Genomic DNA, 19603 nt, shown 5'->3' with positions numbered 1-19603 from the left:
ACAGCACCAGCTGGCCTGCCGATATCCAGGGACTAAGGCTGGCTGATGATAAGTCTGCATCTACTGGTATACAGTTGTTATAGGTCAACTGGTGGTGTATGTAAGTAAAAAAATGTGTGCACTGTGTGGTGGGTAGAGGGGTACACTTTTATTTGTAACTGATGGAAGATTTCACTAGAGGAATCTCTGGTCGATGAAGGCAGCATGGTGACTTAGAGTAAAGGCAACTGTAACTGATTAGAGGAAGGGGCTGCTGTGATTGATGTTGGCAGGGGACAGTTGCTGCAGAAGGAGGCTGTGACACAGGGTAACTGATGGCTAGATGGGGGCAATGTAACAGATAGGGAGGTATTGTAAATGGAGAGAGGCACTATGACTGACTGATGGTGGTGGTGGTGCTGTGGTTAATGAAAAGGGGGAGGGGCCTGTGTAACAGATAGGGGTAGTTCTATGGCTGATTAATGTGGTTTGGCATCTGCATTTACTTTGGAAATATCAAATAATGCATAACAAGCACAGTGTCATAATTTAACGAGAATGAGAATTTTGCCAGTGTGCTAATTCTCTGTGTGCAAACCTGAATACATCTTATCTAAACCTTAATGCTTTACACAAAGTGATTATTTTTTTTCCTGGGCGCATTGTAATGCAATGTGCCAATAGCAAATCATGACGAGGAGTAATGTAGTCAATGAGAAGGCTGTGTCACCTGTGCATGTCTGCACACAGATAAGGGTGGCTACATTCCAGGGAAACGCTGTAATGCAGTGTAGCCACCCTATAGAGGGAAGTGTAAGTTGCAAGTAGGGATGAGCTTCGTGTTCGAGTCGAACCCATGTTTGACTCGAACATTGGCTGTTCGGTCGTTCGCCGAATTCCGAACGTTATGGGCCGTTCGCGCCAAATTCGTGTGGCGCATCACGGCCCATAATTCACTGCGGCAGCGCAGTGCATTGCTGGCTGATGATTGGCCAAGCATGCACTATGACCCGCATGCTTGGCCAATCACAGCGCCGTCGGTAGAGAGAGCTGTAATTGGCCAAAGCCAGGGTGGCTTTGGCCAATTATGGCTCAGGGGGTTTAGAACATGCCCCACACTATATAAGGCCGCCTGCACGGTGGCCCTGTGTAGTGTGTGTTCCGGCGTTGAGATACATAGATAGACAGAGAGACAGTGTCATTTCATTTGAGTTAGCTAGATTAGGCAGGACAATCAGTGAGTTACCTGCACTTACAGTGTATTGTGTATATATATATGCATCCCAGGTGTTGCATATATATATATATATATATATATATATATATATATATACACTGTATTCAGTTTAGCTAGATCCGTTCCTGTTATCTTCCTACTGACAGGCAGGCTTGTCTTGTTACAGTATTTACAGCTACCTGAAGAAAATTGCTGGTGTTCTTTTGATCCTATTAGTACCACAGTCAGGCAGCTAGACTATTTACAGTTAGTGCAGTGCGTCCTGCTCACAGTGTTCAGCTAAAACTACAAATTAGTGTAGTGAGACCTCTGCACAGTGTTCATCTAAATCTACAAGTTAGTGTAGTGCGTTCTGCTCACAGTGTTCAGCTAAAACTACAAGTTAGTGTGGTGCGTCCTCCTCACAGTGTTCAGCTAAACCTACAAGTTATTTTTTTGTGAGCTCTGCACAGTGTTCACCTAAAGCTACAAGTTAGTGTAGTGCGTCCTGCTCACAGTGTTCAGCTAAAACTACAAGTTAGTGTAGTGAGACCTCTGCACAGTGTTCATCTAAAGCTACACGTTAGTGTAGTGCGTCCTGCTCACAGTGTTCAGCTAAAACTACAAGTTAGTGTAGTGAGACCTCTGCACAGTGTTCATCTAAAGCTACAAGTTAGTGCAGTGCGTCCTGCTCACAGTGTTCAGCTAAAACTACAAGTTAGTGTGGTGTGTCCTCCTCACAGTGTTCAGCTAAACCTACAAGTTAATTTTTTGCGAGCTCTGCACAGTGTTTATCTAAAGCTACAAGTTAGTGTAGTGCGTCCTGCTCACAGTGTTCAGCTAAAACTACAAGTTAGTGTAGTGCGTCCTGCTCACAGTGTTCAGCTAAAACTACAAGTTAGTGTAGTGCGTCCTGCTCACAGTGTTCAGCTAAAACTACAAGTTAGTGTAGTGAGACCTCTGCACAGTGTTCATCTAAAGCTACAAGTTAGTGTAGTGCGTCCTGCTCACAGTGTTCAGCTAAAACTACAAGTTAGTGCAGTGAGATCTCTGCACAGTGTTCATCTAAAGCTACAAGTTAGTGCAGTGCGTCCTGCTCACAGTGTTCAGCTAAAACTACAAGTTAGTGTGGTGCGTCCTCCTCACAGTGTTCAGCTAAACCTACAAGTTATTTTTTTGCGAGCTCTGCACAGTGTTCATTTAAAGCTACAAGTTAGTGTAGTGCGTCCTGCTCACAGTGTTCAGCTAAAACTACAAGTTAGTGTAGTGTGTCCTGCTCACAGTGTTCAGCTAAAACTACAAGTTAGTGTAGTGAGGCCTCTGCACAGTGTTCATCTAAAACTACAAGTTAGTGTAGTGGGTCCTGCTCACAGTGTTCAGCTAAAACTACAAGTTAGTGCAGTGAGATCTCTGCACAGTGTTCATCTAAAGCTACAAGTTAGTGCAGTGCGTCCTGCTCACAGTGTTCAGCTAAAACTACAAGTTAGTGTGGTGCGTCCTCCTCACAGTGTTCAGCTAAACCTACAAGTTATTTTTTTGCGAGCTCTGCACAGTGTTCATCTAAAGCTACAAGTTAGTGTAGTGCGTCCTGCTCACAGTGTTCAGCTAAAACTACAAGTTAGTGTAGTGCGTCCTGCTCACAGTGTTCAGCTAAAACTACAAGTTAGTGTAGTGCGTCCTGCTCACTGTGTTCAACTAAAACTACAAGTTATTTTTTTGCGAGTTCTGCACAGTGTTCAGCTAAAGCTACCTGTAGAAGGTTGGTGGTGTTTTCCTGATCCTATCACTACCGCAGGCAGCTAAATAAGCTGCAAGTTATTTTTTGGCGAGCTCTGCACAGTGTTCACCTAAAGCTACCTGTAGAAGGTTGGTGGTGTTTTCCTGATCCTATCACTACCGCAGGCAGCTAAAAAAGCTACAAGTTAGTTTTTTGGGAGCTCTGCACAGTGTTCAGCTAAAGCTACCTGTAGAAGGTTGGTGGTGTTCTCATACTACAGGCAGGCAGTTGATTTTGCTAGCTGCAGTATCAGTATATATATATATATATATATATATATATATATATATATATATATATCCCAGCTTAGTGCAGCTACAGGCCATTAGTATGTCTGGAAGGCCAAGAAGGAGAGGCAGACAGTCACAAGCCAATAAAAGAGGGCAAGCAGGCTCTGTGTCTAGTGCTGGTCGTGGAGACGGTACATCCTCGTCAGCACGTGGCCGTAGGACACGCTTGGCCTTTTTTTCGGCAGCTGGCCGTGTTGAGCCGCAACATGCGGAAGACTTGATCGAGTGGATGACCAAGCCGTCCTCATCCTCCTCATCCCCTCTCACCCATGCTCAGGGTACTTTGTCTGGCAAAGCAGCGGCCTCTTCCCTCGGCTCAATGTCATCAGTGACTCCTTCCCTAGCCCCACCATGTCCTCCTGAGGAGTCCCTCGAACTGTTTGACCACAGTGTTGGGTACATGCTCCAGGAGGATGCCCAGCGTTTGGAAGGCTCTGATGATGATACTGAGCTTGATTAAGGCAGTAACATGAGCACGGACAGAGGGGGTGCCCAAGAAGGACAGCAATCTGGCAGTCATGCTCCCCCTGCTGCAGCATACTGCCAGGTTTGCTCCAGTGATGAGGAGGGAGGGGATGATGAGGTCACTGACTCAACGTGGGTGCCTGATAGGAGAGAGGAGGAGGAGGCGGCACATCACCAACGAGGCAGGATGCCCTCCAGGGGCCAGCCTAAGGGCAGCACACTGACTGCATCACACCCCAAAGCTCCACATGTGCAGGGCGCTGCAGTCTCTGTGCGTTATTCAAAAAGTTCTTTGGTGTGGGCCTTTTTTGAGATGAGTGCATCAGATCGCACCGCTGCTATTTGCAACATATGTCTCAAGCGTATCTCGCGTGGCCAAAACATCTCCCGTTTGGGTACCACATGCTTGACCAGACATATGTTGACCTGCCATGCAGTTCGTTGGCAAGCGTATCTAAAAGACCCACACCTCATCAGCTGAGATCTCCAACCCCACTATACCTTCAGTCCTCTCTGAGACCTGCACTGAGAGGAATGAAGGTGTAGAATCAGGTGTGTCACAGCCAAGTACTTGTGGGCAATCTGCTTTCGGTACACCGACGTCAGATTGTACCAGGCAAATTTCCCTGCCCCAGCTGCTGCACCGCCGAAAGAAGTTTGCTCCCAGCCATCCACATGCCCAGCGGTTGTATGCTAGCTTGGCAAAATTGCTAGCACTTCAACTGCTGCCTTTTCAGTTGGTAGACTCTGCCCCCTTCCGGGAGTTTGTGGAATGTGCGGTTCCTCAGTGGCAGGTACCCAAACGCCACTTTTTCTCACGGAAGGCGATTCCGGCTCTCTACCAGCATGTGGAAGGCAATATCCATGCCTCGCTGGACAGGGCGGTCAGCGGTAAGGTGCATATTACTGCTGACTCATGGTCCAGCAGGCATGGACAGGGACGTTACCTAAGTTTCACGGCGCATTGGGTGACTCTGCTGGCAGCTGGGAAGGATGCAGGACAAGGTGCAGTAGTGTTGGAGGTTGTTCCGCTACCACGCCTCCAAAATGCCACTTCTAATGATTGTGACACACCTCTCTCCTCCACCCCCTCCTCTTCTTCTTCCTCCATGGCCTCTTCCTGTGCTTTGTCCTCGGAACCAGCGGTGCTCCGTAGCCGTGCAAGGGGCTACGCAAGTACGCAGGCCAAAAGATGCCATGCGGTGCTTGAGCTGGTGTGCTTGGGGGACAGGAGCCACACTGGGGCAGAGGTTCTGTCAGCTCTGCAGGGGCAGGTTCAGAGGTGGTTGACACCACGCCAACTTAAGGCAGGAATGGTGGTTTGCGACAATGGCACCAACCTCCTCTCTGCCCTCCGACAGGGACAAATGACCCATGTGCCCTGTTTGGCTCACGTCCTTAACTTGGTGGTGCAGCGGTTCTTGGGCAGGTACCCGGGCTTACAGGATGTCCTGAGGCAGGCCAGGAAAGTCTGTGTGCATTTTCGCTGGTCATATAATGCCAGTGCTCGGCTGGCTTAACCTGCCCAAGAACCGCCTAATCTGTGACATGCCCACCAGGTGGAACTCAACGTTGGCCATGCTGCAGCAGCTGCACACGCAGCAGAGGGCCATCAATGAGTACCTCTGCGACTATGGCACCAGGACAGGGTCAGGGGAGCTTGTTTTTTTTTCCCCACGCCAGTGGACCATGATCAGGGATGCATGCACTGTCCTGTCACCATTTGAGGAGGCCACGAGGATGGTGAGCAGTGACAGTGCATGAATCAGTGACACTGTCCCCCTTGTCCACCTGTTGGAGCACACGCTGCGTGGAATAATGGACAGGGCACTTGAGGCAGAACAGAGGCAGGAAGAGGAGGACTTCCTTAGCTCTCAAGGCCCCCTTTATCCAGACAATTTTCCTGCGTGCCCGCCGATCACACAGGAAGAGGACGAGGAGGAGGAGGAGGAGGAGGAGGAGGAGGAAGATTGTGTCAGTATGGAGGTGGAGCCTGGCACTCAGCATCAGCAGCAGTCTTTAAGGGATCAGTCCCAAGAAACACATGGACTTGTACGTGGCTGGGAGGAGGTGGCTGCGGACCATGTCGTCCTTAGTGACCCAGAGGACTCCGGACCGAATGCCTCAGCAAACCTACACTGCATGGCCTCCCTGATCCTGCAAAGCCTGCGTAAGGATCCTCGTATTCGTGGTATCAAGGAGAAGGACCAATACTGGCTGGCAACCCTCCTTGATCCACGTTACAAGGGTAAGATTGCGGACCTTATCTTGCCATCGCAGAGGGAGCAGAGGATTAAACATCTTCGGGAGGCCTTGCAGAAAGGTCTGTGCAACGCATTCCCAGAGACTGGGAGGTTACAAACTCCTGTTTCTGGACAACGTGTTGCTGAGGCTTCGGTCAGACAAAGAAGGAGCGGTGGAGAAGGAGGCTGTCTGACCGATGCGTTCAGATAATTTTTTGGTCCGCAGCCCCAAGGTATGATCGGTTCCAGCAACCATCGCCAGCGTCTGTTTTACATGGTGCAGGAATATCTAGGGGCAAGATCTGACTTGGACACCTTTCCCACCGAAAATCCTCTGGGTTACCGGGTCTTGAGGATGGATCACTGGCCAGAGCTTGCACAGTATGCAATTGAGCTACTGGCCTGTCCTGCATCCAGTGTTCTTTCGGAACGCATATTCAGTGCTGCTGGAGGCTTTGTAACCGATCACAGGGTGCGTCTGTCCACTGACTCGGTCGATCGACTGACCTTCATAAAAATGAATCGGTCTTGGATCACCACCAGCTACCAAGCACCTGATGCTGATGTAACCGAATAATTTTTTTTTGAAATCTCAGATCCCTTCAAAGACTGCCTATGCTGATGCTGAGTGACTATCTCTGAGTAATTATCCTCTTCCTCCTCAATGATCACGCTGATAGCTTGTAAGAACATTTTTGGTTCTGGGCACCACCACCAGTGCCTAAGGCCCAATTTTTCAGCCCCTGTTTAACAGGAGCGTGTAATTACAATTTTTGATGCAATACTTTGCAGCAGGGCTCGTTTCTGCGTTCCAACTAGAGTATCTGTGAGAGGTTGCAGTGTTGTGGCACCAGTGCCTAAGGCCCAATTTTTCAGCCCCTGTTTCACAGGGGCGTGTAATTACAATTTTTGATGCAATACTTTGCAGCAGGGCTCGTTTCTGCGTTCCAACTAGAGTATCTGTGAGGGGTTGCAGTGTTGTGGCACCAGCACCAGTGCCTAAGGCCCAAATTTTCAGCCCCTGTTTAACAGGGGCGTGTAATTACAATTTTTGATGCAACACTTTGCAGCAGGGCTCGTTCCTGCGTTCCAACTAGAGTGTCTGTGAGGGGTTGCAGTGTTGTGGCACCAGCACCAGTGCCTAAGGCCTAATTTTTCAGCCCCTGTTCAACAGGGGCATGTAATTACAATTCTTGATCTAATATTTCACAGCAGGGCCCATTTCTGCACCCACCAAGAGCGAGTGAGGACTTACAGTGTTGTGGCACCAGCACCACCACCACCACCAAAGGCCCAATTTTTCTGCCCTTGTTCAACAGGGGCATGTAATTACAATTCTTGATCTAATACTTCACAGCAGGGCCCATTTCTGCACCCACCAAGAGCGAGTGAGGACTTACAGTGTTGTGGCACCAGCACCACCACCACCACCAAAGGCCCAATTTTTCTGCCCTTGTTCAACAGGGGCATGTAATTACAATTCTTGATCTACGTTTTCACAGCAGGGCCCATTTCTGCGCCCACCAAGAGCTAGTGAGGACTTACAGTGTTGTGGCACCACCACCACCACCAAAGGCCCAATTTTTCAGCCCCTGTTTAACAGGGGCGTGTAATTACAATTTTTGGTGCAATACTTTGCAGCAGGGCTTGTTTCTGCGTTCCAACTAGAGTATTTGTGAGGGGTTGCAGTGTTGTGGCACCAGTGCCTAAGGCCTAATTTTTCAGCCCCTGTTCAACAGGGGCATGTAATTACAATTCTTGATCTAATATTTCACAGCAGGGCCCATTTCTGCACCCACCAAGAGCGAGTGAGGACTTACAGTGTTGTGGCACCAGCACCACCACCACCACCAAAGGCCCAATTTTTCTGCCCTTGTTCAACAGGGGCATCCAATTACAATTCTTGATCTAATATTTCACAGCAGGGCCCATTTCTGCGCCCACCAAGAGCGAGTGAGGACTTACAGTGTTGTAGCACCACCACCACCAACAAAGGCCCAATTTTTCTGCCCCTGTTCAACAGGGGCATGTAATTACAATTCTTGATCTAATATTTCACAGCAGGGCCCTGTGAGGGCTTACAGTGTTGTGGCCACAACAACACCTAAGGCCCAAATTTCTGCTGAGTATATAGGGCAGGCCCCTACTTTCAAACATCTAACTTACAAACGACTCCTACTTGCAAACGGAAGGAGACAACAGGAAGTGAGATGAAATCTACCCCTAGGAAGGGAAATTCTCTCCTGTAAGAGTTAATATGGGAAAAACATTTCTCCTTTCCACTGATGCTTTCCAATCCTTGTTCCACAAAAAACCCCAAATTTTCAAAAAACATTTGTCATTGGGACAAAAAGTGAGGTGAAATCTTCTGAAGAGGAGGACAGACAGCAAAACAAATGTCACAGGGGTGATAACCCTTCCCTATGTTTTCCAAAAAGCTTAAAAAAGATTTTTTGGCTGGAGCTAAACACGTTAAAAATGTACCCGTTCAAAATTACAAACAGATTCTACTTAACAACAAACCTACAGTCCCTGTCTTGTTTGCACCGCCTGTATACTGCTGTTCAGAGTATATAGGGCCTGGTGGCCCCACACCTTTCCTTATTTAAATTTGGGCGTGGGGTTCCCCTTAATATCCATACAAGACCCAAAGGGCCTGGTAATGGACTGGGGGGTACCCATGCCGTTTGTCTCACTGATTTTCATCCATATTGCCAGGACCCTACATTACATTAAAGCCGCAAGCAGTTTTAAATGACTTTTTTTCCCTTTAAAAATGACATTTTGTGCAGGGACTGTTCTAAGCACGGGAAACACACGCCACTTTACAGGCATACTATAGACACCCCCCAGGTACGATATTTAACCACTTGAGCCCCGGACCATTATGCTGCCTAAGGACCAGAGGTCTTTTTCCAATTTGGCACTGCGTCGCTTTAACTGCTAATTGCGCGGTCATGCAATGCTGTACCCAAACGAAATTTGCATCCTTTTCTTCCCACAAATAGAGCTTTCTTTTGATGGTATTTGATCACCTCTGTGGTTTTTATCTTTTGCGCTATAAACGGAAAAAGACCGAAAATTTTGAAAAAAAATGATATTTTCTACTTTTTGTTATAAAAAAAATCCAATAAACTCAATTTTAGTCATACATTTAGGCCAAAATGTATTCGGCCACATGTCTTTGGTAAAAAAAATGTCAATAAGCGTATATTTATTGGTTTGCGCAAAAGTTATAGCGTCTACAAACTAGGGTACATTTTCTGTAATTTACACAGCTTTTAGTTTATGACTGCCAATGTCATTTCTTGAGGTGCTAAAATGGCAGGGCAGTACAAAACCCCCCCAAATGACCCCATTTTGGAAAGTAGACACCCCAAGGAAATTGCTGAGAGGCATGTTGAACCCATTGAATATTTATTTTTTTTGTCCCAAGTGATTGAATAATGACAAAAAAAAAAAAAAAAAAATATTTACAAAAAGTTGTCACTAAATGATATATTGCTCACACAGGCCATGGGCCTATGTGGAATTGCACCCCAAAATACATTCTGCTGCTTCTCCTGAGTATGGGGATACCACATGTGTGGGACTTTTTGGGAGCCAAGCCGCGTACGGGGCCCCGAAAACCAATCACCGCCTTCAGGATTTCTAAGGGTGTAAATTTATGATTTCACTCTTCACTGCCTATCACAGTTTCGGAGGCCATGGAATGCCCAGGTGGCACAAACCCCCCCCAAATGACCCAATTTTGGAAAGTAGACACCCCAAGCTATTTGCTGAGAGGCATAGTGAGTATTTTGCAGCTCTCATTTGTTTTTGAAAATACTCACTATACCTCTCAGCAATAATTTCACATATTCCCATGGCATGTTTGAGCAATATATCATTTAGTGACAATTTTGTGCAAAAAAAAAAAAAAATTTGTCTCTTTCCCGCAACTTGTGTCGCAATATAAAATATTCCATGGACTCGACATGCCTCTCAGCAAATAGCTTGGGGTGTCTACTTTCCAAAATGGGGTCATTTGGGGGGGGTTTGAACTGTCCTGGCATTTTATGCACAACATTTAGAAGCTTATGTCACACATCACCCACTCTTCTAACCACTTGAAGACAAAGCCCTTTCTGACACTTATTGTTTACATGAAAAATTTTTTTTTTTTGCAAGAAAATTACTTTGAACCCCCAAACATTATATATTTTTTTAAAGCAAATTCCCTACAGATTAAAATGGTGGGTGTTTCATTTTTTTTTTTTACACAGTATTTGCGCAGCGATTTTTCAAACGCATTTTTTGGGGAAAAAACACACTTTTTAAAATTTTAATGCACTAAAACACACTATATTGCCCAAATGTTTGATGAAATAAAAAAGATGATCTTAGGCCGAGTACATGGATACCAAACATGACATGCTTTACAATTGCGCACAAATGTGCAGTGGCAACAAAATAAATACATTTTTAAAAGCCTTTAAAAGCCTTTACAGGTTACCACTTTAGATTTACAGAGGAGGTCTACTGCAAAAATTAATGCCCTCGATAACCTTCGCGGTGATACCTCACATGCATGGTGCAATTGCTGTTTACGTTTGACGACAGACCGCCGCTTGCGTTCGCCTTAGCGCGAGAGCAGGGGGCGACAGGGATGCTTTTTTTTTTTTTTCTTTATTATTTTTTTGCTTTTTTATCTTATTTTTAAACTGTTCCTTTCATTTTTTTTTTTTTTAATCATTTTTATTGTTATCTCGGGGAATGTAAATATCCCCTATGATAGCAATAGGTAGTGACAGGTACTCTTTTTTGAAAAAATTGGGGTCTATTAGACCCTAGATCTCTCCTCTGCCCTCAAAGCATCTGACCACACCAAGATCTGTGTGATAAAATGCTTCCCCAATTTCCCAATGGCGCTATTTACATCCGGCGAAGTCTAAGTCATAAAATGCTCGTAGCTTTCGGTTTCTTAGGCCATAGAGATGTTTGGGGCCACTCTGGTCTCTGATCAGCTCTATGGTCAGCTGGCTGAATCACCGGCTGCATTTTCAGGTTCCCTGTTGAGACAGGAGAGCCAGAGAAAAACACGGAAGACGGTGGTGGGGGGGGGGGCATTCCCTCCCACGGCTTGTAATTAGCCGCTAGGATTGCTTTTACATGAAAGCCGACCGCTGGCTGAAAAGAATGATACCAAGATGATACCTAAACCTGCAGGCATCATTCTGGTATAACCACTCAAAGTTGTGAATGGCGTACCTGAAGACAAAAAAATGGTTAACAATAAAGCACAGTAAACGGTAAAGTATAAAAAATTGCATACCTGAAAAGCAAACATGATAAAACATAATAACAATAAAACATTGCAGTATAGAGTACAGTAAAAAAGAGCAGAACAATAGAGAGAGAATAGAGAGAGAGAGAACAATAAAACGACAACTATTTTTTTTTATTTTATATATTTTTTTTTTTTTTTACACTTTTTTTGTAACTAACTTTTATAACGGTAACCGTTTCCAGGTTCGGGTCTCTCAAAATGCGATGGCATCTTGGAAGACCCTGTGAAAGTGTGTCCTAGTCTGTGGAATTCTGTACCCTACGCTAATATTTAACTAGTGCATAGTAGCGTTCAAAACATTCACCAATGCAAAGACCAGGATTGTCAGGACAGGAGGGACAATAATAGTGGGTGTCATGTCTATATCCGCGCTTGCTGCAGACACAACATCTTTTTTGGGGGGGTTCGCTGGGTAGGGGTACTCGGGAGGACATAAAGAAAATGCCTCTCATGCAGCCGACTGCATTTGGTTGGGGATGTGAATGGGGGAAGTACGGGCGCTGCAGAAGCGGTGGGTCCCCAATTAGGATTGGCGAATGCAGCAGGAAGGGCACTATGGGCACGACGTGCCTGTGTTTGTCTTTTTGGTGGCAGCGGGACACTACTTGTGCTTGCCACCTCACCAGCTTGAACTGCACTTATGGGACTCGCCACGTCACCAAGTGTTACTGCAGTGCTGGTTTGACTACGACCGGGGTGTACTAGGCCGCTGGTGCTTGCCAGTTCACCAAAACGCTACCAAAAAAACTGTTAGCGATCGCAGGGATCAGGCCTGACTCTGCGAACGCTGCAGTTATGCGTTTAGTCTTTTGTAAGTGACAGTGATCGATACTGCACTTGGGTGGGCTGAGCTGGGCCGGGCGGAGAGGCAAAATGCAGGTGCTAGCAGGTATCTGTGCTGATCCCGCTAACACTGCGTTTTTGGGAACCCTAAACTGCTGGGGACGCTAGTATAGATCTGATCGGATCAGATATTGATCCGTTCAGATACTATACCACTAAGGGAGGTGTATGCTGCGTGCGTGGGTGTTAGTGCTACTGGCGCTAACCTGACGCTGCTTGGGGCTGGTGCTTGCCAGTTCACCAAAATACTACCAAAAAAACTGTTAGCGATCGCAGGGATCAGGCCTGACTCTGCGAACACTGCAGTTATGCGTTTAGTGTTTTGTAAGTGACAGTGATCGATCGATACTGCACTTGGGTGGGCTGGGCGGAGGGGCAAAACGCAGGTGCTAGCAGGTATCTGGGCTGATCCCGCTAACACTGCGTTTTTGGGAACCCTAAACTGCTGGGGACGCTAGTATAGATCTGATCGGATCAGATATTGATCCGTACAGATACTATACCACTAAGGGAGGTGTATGCTGCGTGCGTGGGTGTTAGCGGTACTGGCGCTAATCTGACGCTGCCTGGGGCGACGCATATCACTGCCGGGCGATCAGGGGGCTAAACCTTTATTCGGTAATAAACGGCGGGTGCCCTGACACTATAAAAAATAAACGAACTAACCAGCGTCACCCGTAACACTTATACGGTGATCAGTGGTGAAAGGGTTAACTAGGGGGCCATCAAGGGGTTAAAACATTTATTCGGTAGTATATGGGGGTCCCTGACGCTATAAAACGCTGACGGCGAACCTCAATATTTACGTCCCTAACTAGCGTCACCAGCGACACTAATACAGCGATCAGAAAAATGATCGCTTAGCGACACTGGTGACAGGGGGTGATCAAAGGGTTAAAACTTTATTAGGGGGGGTTAGGGGGGTACCCTAGACCTAAAGGGGGGTAACAGTAACTGTCCCAACACTGTAACTGTCACAAACTGACACCAATGCAGTAATCAGAAAAAAAAAAAAAAAAAACTGCTTGGTGTCAGTTTGTGACGGGGGGGGGGGGGGGGTGATTGGGGGGGGATCGGGGGGCGATCGGGGGGGGATCGGGGTGTTTTGTGTGCCTGGCATGTTCTACTGTGTGTGTGTAGTGTTGTGCACTCACAGTGAAGTCTTCTCTCCTCGGGCCGGAACGGAAATTACTGAGCCGAGGAGAGATGACATAATTTCCTTTGCTGCTGTTTAGCATACAGCAGCAAAGAAATGATTCGATTGGCCGGCGGCGATCGCGAGGGGGGGGGCCACGAACGGATGGCCTCCCCCTCACCTCCGATCGCCATGGGACAAAACACGACCGTCTCGGGCACCGGGGGGGGGGGTCCGATCGGACCCCCCACCCGCGGAAGGCAAATCACATACATGTACGTGATTTTGCCTGTCCGTGCCACCTTGCCGACGTACATCGGCGTGAGGCGGTCGTCAAGTGGTTAAAGGAATATTTAACTTTTTTTTTTTTTTACTTTAAGCATCATTAAAATCACTGCTCCCGAAAAAACAGCCGTTTTTAAAAGTTTTTTTTGCATTGATACATGTCCCCTGGGGCAGGACCCGGGTCCCCAACCCCTTTTTAGGACAATACCATGCAAATTAGCCTTTAAAATGAGCACTTTTGATTTCGAACGTTCGAGTCCCATAGACGTCAGTGGGGTTCTAACGTTCGTGCAAATTTTAGGTCCGTTTGCAGGTTCTGGTGCGAACCGAACCGGGGGTGTTCGGCTCATCCCTAGTTGCAAGTTATTTGAGTTCTGTTTATGAAGATGGTCCTGTAAAAGAAAGTAAGCATTTCTGAAAGCAGATGAGCATGCACTTTAAGTGATGGATTAAGTATTAATTACAAGTCCAAGTGGTTGTAAAGGCTAAGGGCCCTTTCACATGGGCTTTCCGATCAGGTCCGCCTGTCAATTTTTTCAGGGGGACCTAATCGGGTGCTCCATTCACTCCTATGAAGCCGTGGATGTCAGCGGTGACATGTCCGTTGACACCCGCTGCTATCCGATCCGATCCTGTCCGTGAAATCCAGACAGATGGAGACCCTATTTTCTATCCATCTGGTGGATCGGATGAAAGCGGACAGGCGGCCCCTTTTCATTTGATCTCCCCATAGAGGAGAGCGGGGCTCTGACAGGTCCATCTCAGCACAGTGAGCAGAGACGGACCTGTCATCCGCCTGCTCAGCGGGGATCAGCAGATCGATCCCCCGCTGAACACGCAGAGTCCGCTGGGTAGACAAGTCTATGTGAAATGACCCTGAAGGTTTTTTACCTTAATGCATTTTCAGCTCCCCCCCCAGCCCCACCTAAAAACATACCTATATCGATCCAGCACTGTGCCAAGGAGCAGCAGAACTGCTCTTTCTCTCTCCTCACAGGGTCAGATGCAGCAGTGGGAGCCATTGGCTCCTGGTGCTGCCATCAAATCATGTGAGGAGGGAGCAGGGGTAGGGGAAGGGCCGAGCTGCACTGTGTGAGTCAATGGACATACAGCTTGGTTTGGGATCGATCCCGCATGAGTAGCCCCATAGCAAGTGGCTTGCTGTGGGGGCACTCTGAAGGGAGGAGGAGCCAAGAGTACCGTCAGGGGACCTCAGAAGAGGAGGTTCAGGGCTGCTCTGTGCCATACCATGGCACAGAGCATGTAAGTATAACATGTTTATTATTTGAAAAAAAAATTAAAAGCTTTACAATCACTTGAGGAGTTGACCTAGGTGTTAAGTTAAAGAAACCCTGCTGCCTCTGTAAAAAAGAATGGACAAGACCACAACGTTAAACAAATTACACTTTAAATACCTTTTCAGCAGGTGGTAAGTGTAAGCTTCACTCTTTTGAAGAGCTCTGGGCTATCAAATAGTTGTGTAGGATAGCATGCTCTCTCGCTTCGGGACTTGGTATATGCACTCAACGTCCATTTTATTAGGTACACCTTGATAGTACCGGGTTGGACCCCTTTTTGCCTTCAGAACTTCCTTAATTATTTGTGGCATAGATTCAACAAGGTGTTGGAAACATTCCTCAGAGATTTTGGTCCATATTGACTTAGATAGCATCATCAGTTTCTGCAGATTTGTCGGCTGCACATCTATGATGTGAATCTCCCATTCTACCACATCCTAAAGGTGCTCTATTGGATTGAGATTTGGTGACTGTGGAGGCCATTAGACATGTGCAATTCGGTCCAAATACAAATTTGTGTGAAGTTTTGGTTATTCGGAGATTCGGATGTATTCAAAATAGTAATGAATTTTGCTGAAATTTGTATAATTTATTCGTTTTCAAACAAATTCCACATTTTCTGAAAGACTCAAATTCAGATCGGTCAAAAAATGATCGACCAAATCGAATTCTGCATGAAGAATAGCTAAGCAGCAGGCCAGGAAGCCGACTGCCGCATCCTTAACAACCAATGAATCATCAGCTGTCAGCTGCCTTCCCCACTGACCGATGAATTGTAAACAAATTAATGCCAGCAATAGAAAATTAAAAAAAAAAAACACAGTGTGGGGCCCCCCCAATCCATACCAGGCCCTTATCCGAGCATGCAGCCCAGCAGGCCAGGAAAGGGGAGGGGCGAGTGAGCACCCCACCGCCTGAACCATACCAGGCCACATGCCCTCAACACAGGGGGATGCTTTGGGACAAGGGCCTCTTCTCCACAACCCTGGGCTGTGGTTGTGGGGGTCTGTGGGCAGGGGGGTTTATCAGAATCTGGAAGCCCCATTTAACAAGGGGGACCCCATATCTTGCCCCCCCCATGTGAATGAGTATGGGGTACCCAAACACCAAAAATGTATAAAAAGTGAATAAAGACAGTTCATGAGTTTTTGACAATTCCTTTATTAAAAAATAAAAAACAATGTAGATCCACCATCATCATGCCGAACGCCAAGGCCGAACCCGAAAAAAGAAAAACAAAAACCTCCAGCCTCGTCGAACACTCCCCGCGGACTGCCTGCTCTTCCATCTGACCTGACAGTTCTTAAATAGCTAAGGGGCATAGTCACGCAAAGACATTATTTTCTTAGCTATTTAAGAAATGTCAGATGGAAGAGCAGGCATTCGGCGGGAAGCTTTCAACGAGGCTGTTTTTGTTTTATTTTTCCGGGTTCCGGCGGTGGCGGGATCTGGTTATGAGGAAGAGGTCCTTTTTCTCATCAACATGGGGACAAGGTGCTTTGGGTCCCTTCCCTAAAAGCACCCCCACATGTTGATGGCTTGTGGCCTAGTATGGTTCAGGAGGGGGAGCACTCGATCACCCCCCCCCCCCTTTTCCTGGCCTTCCGGGCTGCATGCTCGGATAAGGGTCTGGTATGGATTTTTTTTTTTTTTTTTTTTTTACTGGTATGGATTGGGGGTGGGGGGACCCCAAGGAGTTTTTTTCTGAATTTTCTATTGCTGGCATTGTTTTTCGTACATTTTAGCTGTCAGTGGGGAAGCCTACCGACAGCTGATGAGTCATCGGTTGTTAAGGATGCAGCGGCAGGCTTCCCGACCTGCTGCTTAACAACCAGCTATTCTTCAAACAGAGTTTGAATTGGTCGATCATTTTTCAACCGATCCGAATTTGAATTATTCCATAAATGTGGAATTCGTTAGAAAATTAATAAACAAATCTAAATGTTATGAAAATGAAACTGAATGAATTCCGAAACTTAACAAAATTAGTAACATAACAAATCTATCTGATTGGAAACTAAACTAAGTTTTTCATTCTGCACATGTCTGGAGGCCATAGAAGTACAGTGAACTGATTATCATGTTCAAGAAACCAGTTTGAGATGATTTGAGCTTTGTGACATGGTGCATTATCATTCTGGAAGTAGCCATCAGAAGATGGGTACACTGTAGTCATAAAGAAGATCAGCAGTATTTAAAATACTCAGACCAACCCATCTGGCACCAACAACTATGCCACGTTCAAAGTCACCTAAATACCCTTTGTTCCCCATTCTGATGCTCAGTTTGAACTTCAGCAAGTCATCTTCACCACGTCTAGATGCCTAAATGCACTGAGTTGCTGCCATGTGACTAGCTGATTAGCAATGTGTGTTACCAAGCAATTTAACAGGTGTACCTAATAAAGTGCAGAGTAAGTATGTTTCAGCACTGTTTCCAGTGATAGCTTAAGAGGCATAAAATAAAATACAGTTATATAGATGGTGTTTTTGTTATTAAACCCTTCCTAGGACCAGTATAATACGTGGTTTACTGGTCTTTAAGTTCTGATAGATGTGTGAAGTTCAGATGGCTCTAAACATACATGCATACAGTATTTGTAAGACTGTGGGCTCATTCCACAGTTTTGGGCTCATGTTTTTTTATCCATGCTCTGCTGCCGAGCATGGATACAGTGCAGCTACACTTACCAAATAAAATTCCCAAGAACAATGATGATATGTGGTGTGTACTAAGCCAAACTTACCAACTATGTTTATAGCAAACCTGTGCTTTTTAGGGCAAAGCAACAGGTTTGCATCATAACTACCCTCAGCAGTGTACACATAAAGCGGAGTTCCAGATGTTTTTCAGTTTATTAAAAGTCAGCAGCTACAAAAAGTGTAGCTGCTGACTTTTAATAAACATGCACTCACGTGTCCCATGGTCCAGCGATGCGGCTGTCCAAAGCATTGGATCTGTACCCCGGCATCACTAGCGTGGGCACCTGGCTGTGACAGCTTGTGGCTTCATAGCCGGGTGCGCACTGCGCAATCACTAGTTGCGCTGTCCTGAATGGCCGACCAATCGGAAGTAGGAGCTGGGTACCTGTCAAAACTAGGTACTCACTCCCCTCCCCCCTCCAAAAAAAAAATGACATGCCAAATGTGGCATGTCAGGGGGTTAGGACTCCTTAAAGTGGAAGTTCCACTTTTGGGTGGAACTCCGTTTTAACTTACCTTTGCTCCCACAAACTGTACCAGACACTTTACAGCTGAATTTAAGAAGTTAGATACTATACAAATATATGAAGGCTACAGCTAGAAACATGGTTTTTAAATGTATTTTTTCATCCAAATTGTTCCTTTTTCTAATCAATATGTTCATTCTAATTCACATCTAGCTAGGCAAAACAACCTGTAATTAAACAGACTATGTTACAATGATGTTTATTATTTCTTGCAGGTTGCTAATATTGCCCTTTACACAGCAGTTGGAGGAGGAATACTAGCAGCAGCATTAGCCACCCTTGCTATTATTACAAGGAGCAGACGGCAGAACCAGTAATAGCAAGAGACAGTTGCTGAAAAGTGACTGCAAAAATGGTTCACCAGATGAACTGTCAACTGCAAACAGAGGCAATGAGTGTAGTAGTTTTTATATATTCATATAGAGATTTCTGCTCAAAAAACAATTTTTGTACCCTTCCTAACAACATCACAGCAGATGCAGACTTATTCATACTACTGTTGCCTTACCTCAAGAGTTTTCTAAAGATAAGAGTAAATAAAAATCCTATGTCGCAGAAATATAGATATGATTTCCTGAAGAAATGACAGTCAGCAGCGGGGACCTGTGTGCTACCTGAATGGACATGAAGAATAACCCAAAGCAGTGAGAAAAATATATTTTATCATTTTAACATACCCGGCTATAAACTGATTTACAAGTGTTTTGGCTTATCTTAAGTACTGCATAAAATTGTTTATTGAGCCCTAATAATGAATACAGCCATAAGCAATAAAGCCCTCTAAAACTTTTTTAAAGCAACAATAATTACAACTGGTTGATCAGGACAATACGATGGTTCATAGAAGAGAATGAAGGCAGAGGGCCCTGGAGTGTAGTGCAGCATCCACTCATTATCTAGAGCAGGAAAACAAAAGGAAATTATTTATTGTATGACCAATATCACTAATTTATTTTTTAAATCTTTTAATATATACATATCCCACTCTGTGTGCCTAGATATGTCATAATTTAATCCTACCGTTACCTATGTTTATAGTGTTCATTTCTTCTTATCTGGGGAACATATTTATCATTAATTCTCTATTGCTGACAATTGAATATTTAGTTTTCTTTTAACCATTTTAAATAAATGCAATATGTTTTACTGATGCATGACTTCTACCTTATTGTAGACAATGATGATATGCTTATCTGTTAATGCTTTTACTGTGTGATTTAAAACCAGATATTGATTGTTGGGTGGAATACTGGGTTAAATTGTCCATATAATCATTGCATGATTTGTATAATTCCTCCAAGGAACAAGATAAGGAAGGAGTAAATCGCTGTGAGATCTCTACATAGCCCTGGATAAGATACATGAAAATGGCACCAGCTATCACATCTGCATCTTCCACTCAGATCACTTTTAGCTAAAAGCCAGGAGCCTGATGAATAAACAGAAGCAAGCTCATTGCTGTGTTCTACCGCTTGACTGCCATTTCCACATCTTTGGCAGTCAAATGGTTAAAT

General features: G+C 45.6%; 1 protein-coding gene across 2 annotated transcripts in view; it reads left to right on the top strand.

Annotated features, from left to right (window-relative positions):
• Positions 1 to 19239, top strand: part of LOC141112248 (phospholipase A and acyltransferase 2-like) — a 96031-nt gene extending 76792 nt beyond the window's left edge. For both annotated transcript variants that reach the window (XM_073604878.1, XM_073604877.1), the window contains one exon: positions 18305 to 19239. In XM_073604878.1, coding sequence (XP_073460979.1) covers positions 18305 to 18406 — 102 coding nt within the window. In that variant the 3' untranslated portion in view covers positions 18407 to 19239. The remainder of the gene's footprint in view (positions 1 to 18304) is intronic.
• The last annotated feature ends 364 nt before the right edge of the window (positions 19240 to 19603 follow it).

The sequence above is a fragment of the Aquarana catesbeiana genome, linkage group LG11, assembly GCF_042186555.1.
Source record: "Aquarana catesbeiana isolate 2022-GZ linkage group LG11, ASM4218655v1, whole genome shotgun sequence".
NCBI classification, from domain to species: Eukaryota; Metazoa; Chordata; class Amphibia; order Anura; family Ranidae; genus Aquarana; species Aquarana catesbeiana.
The sequence above is the reverse complement of the archived record's forward strand: the minus strand, read 5'-3'. Positions and strand labels throughout refer to the sequence as shown.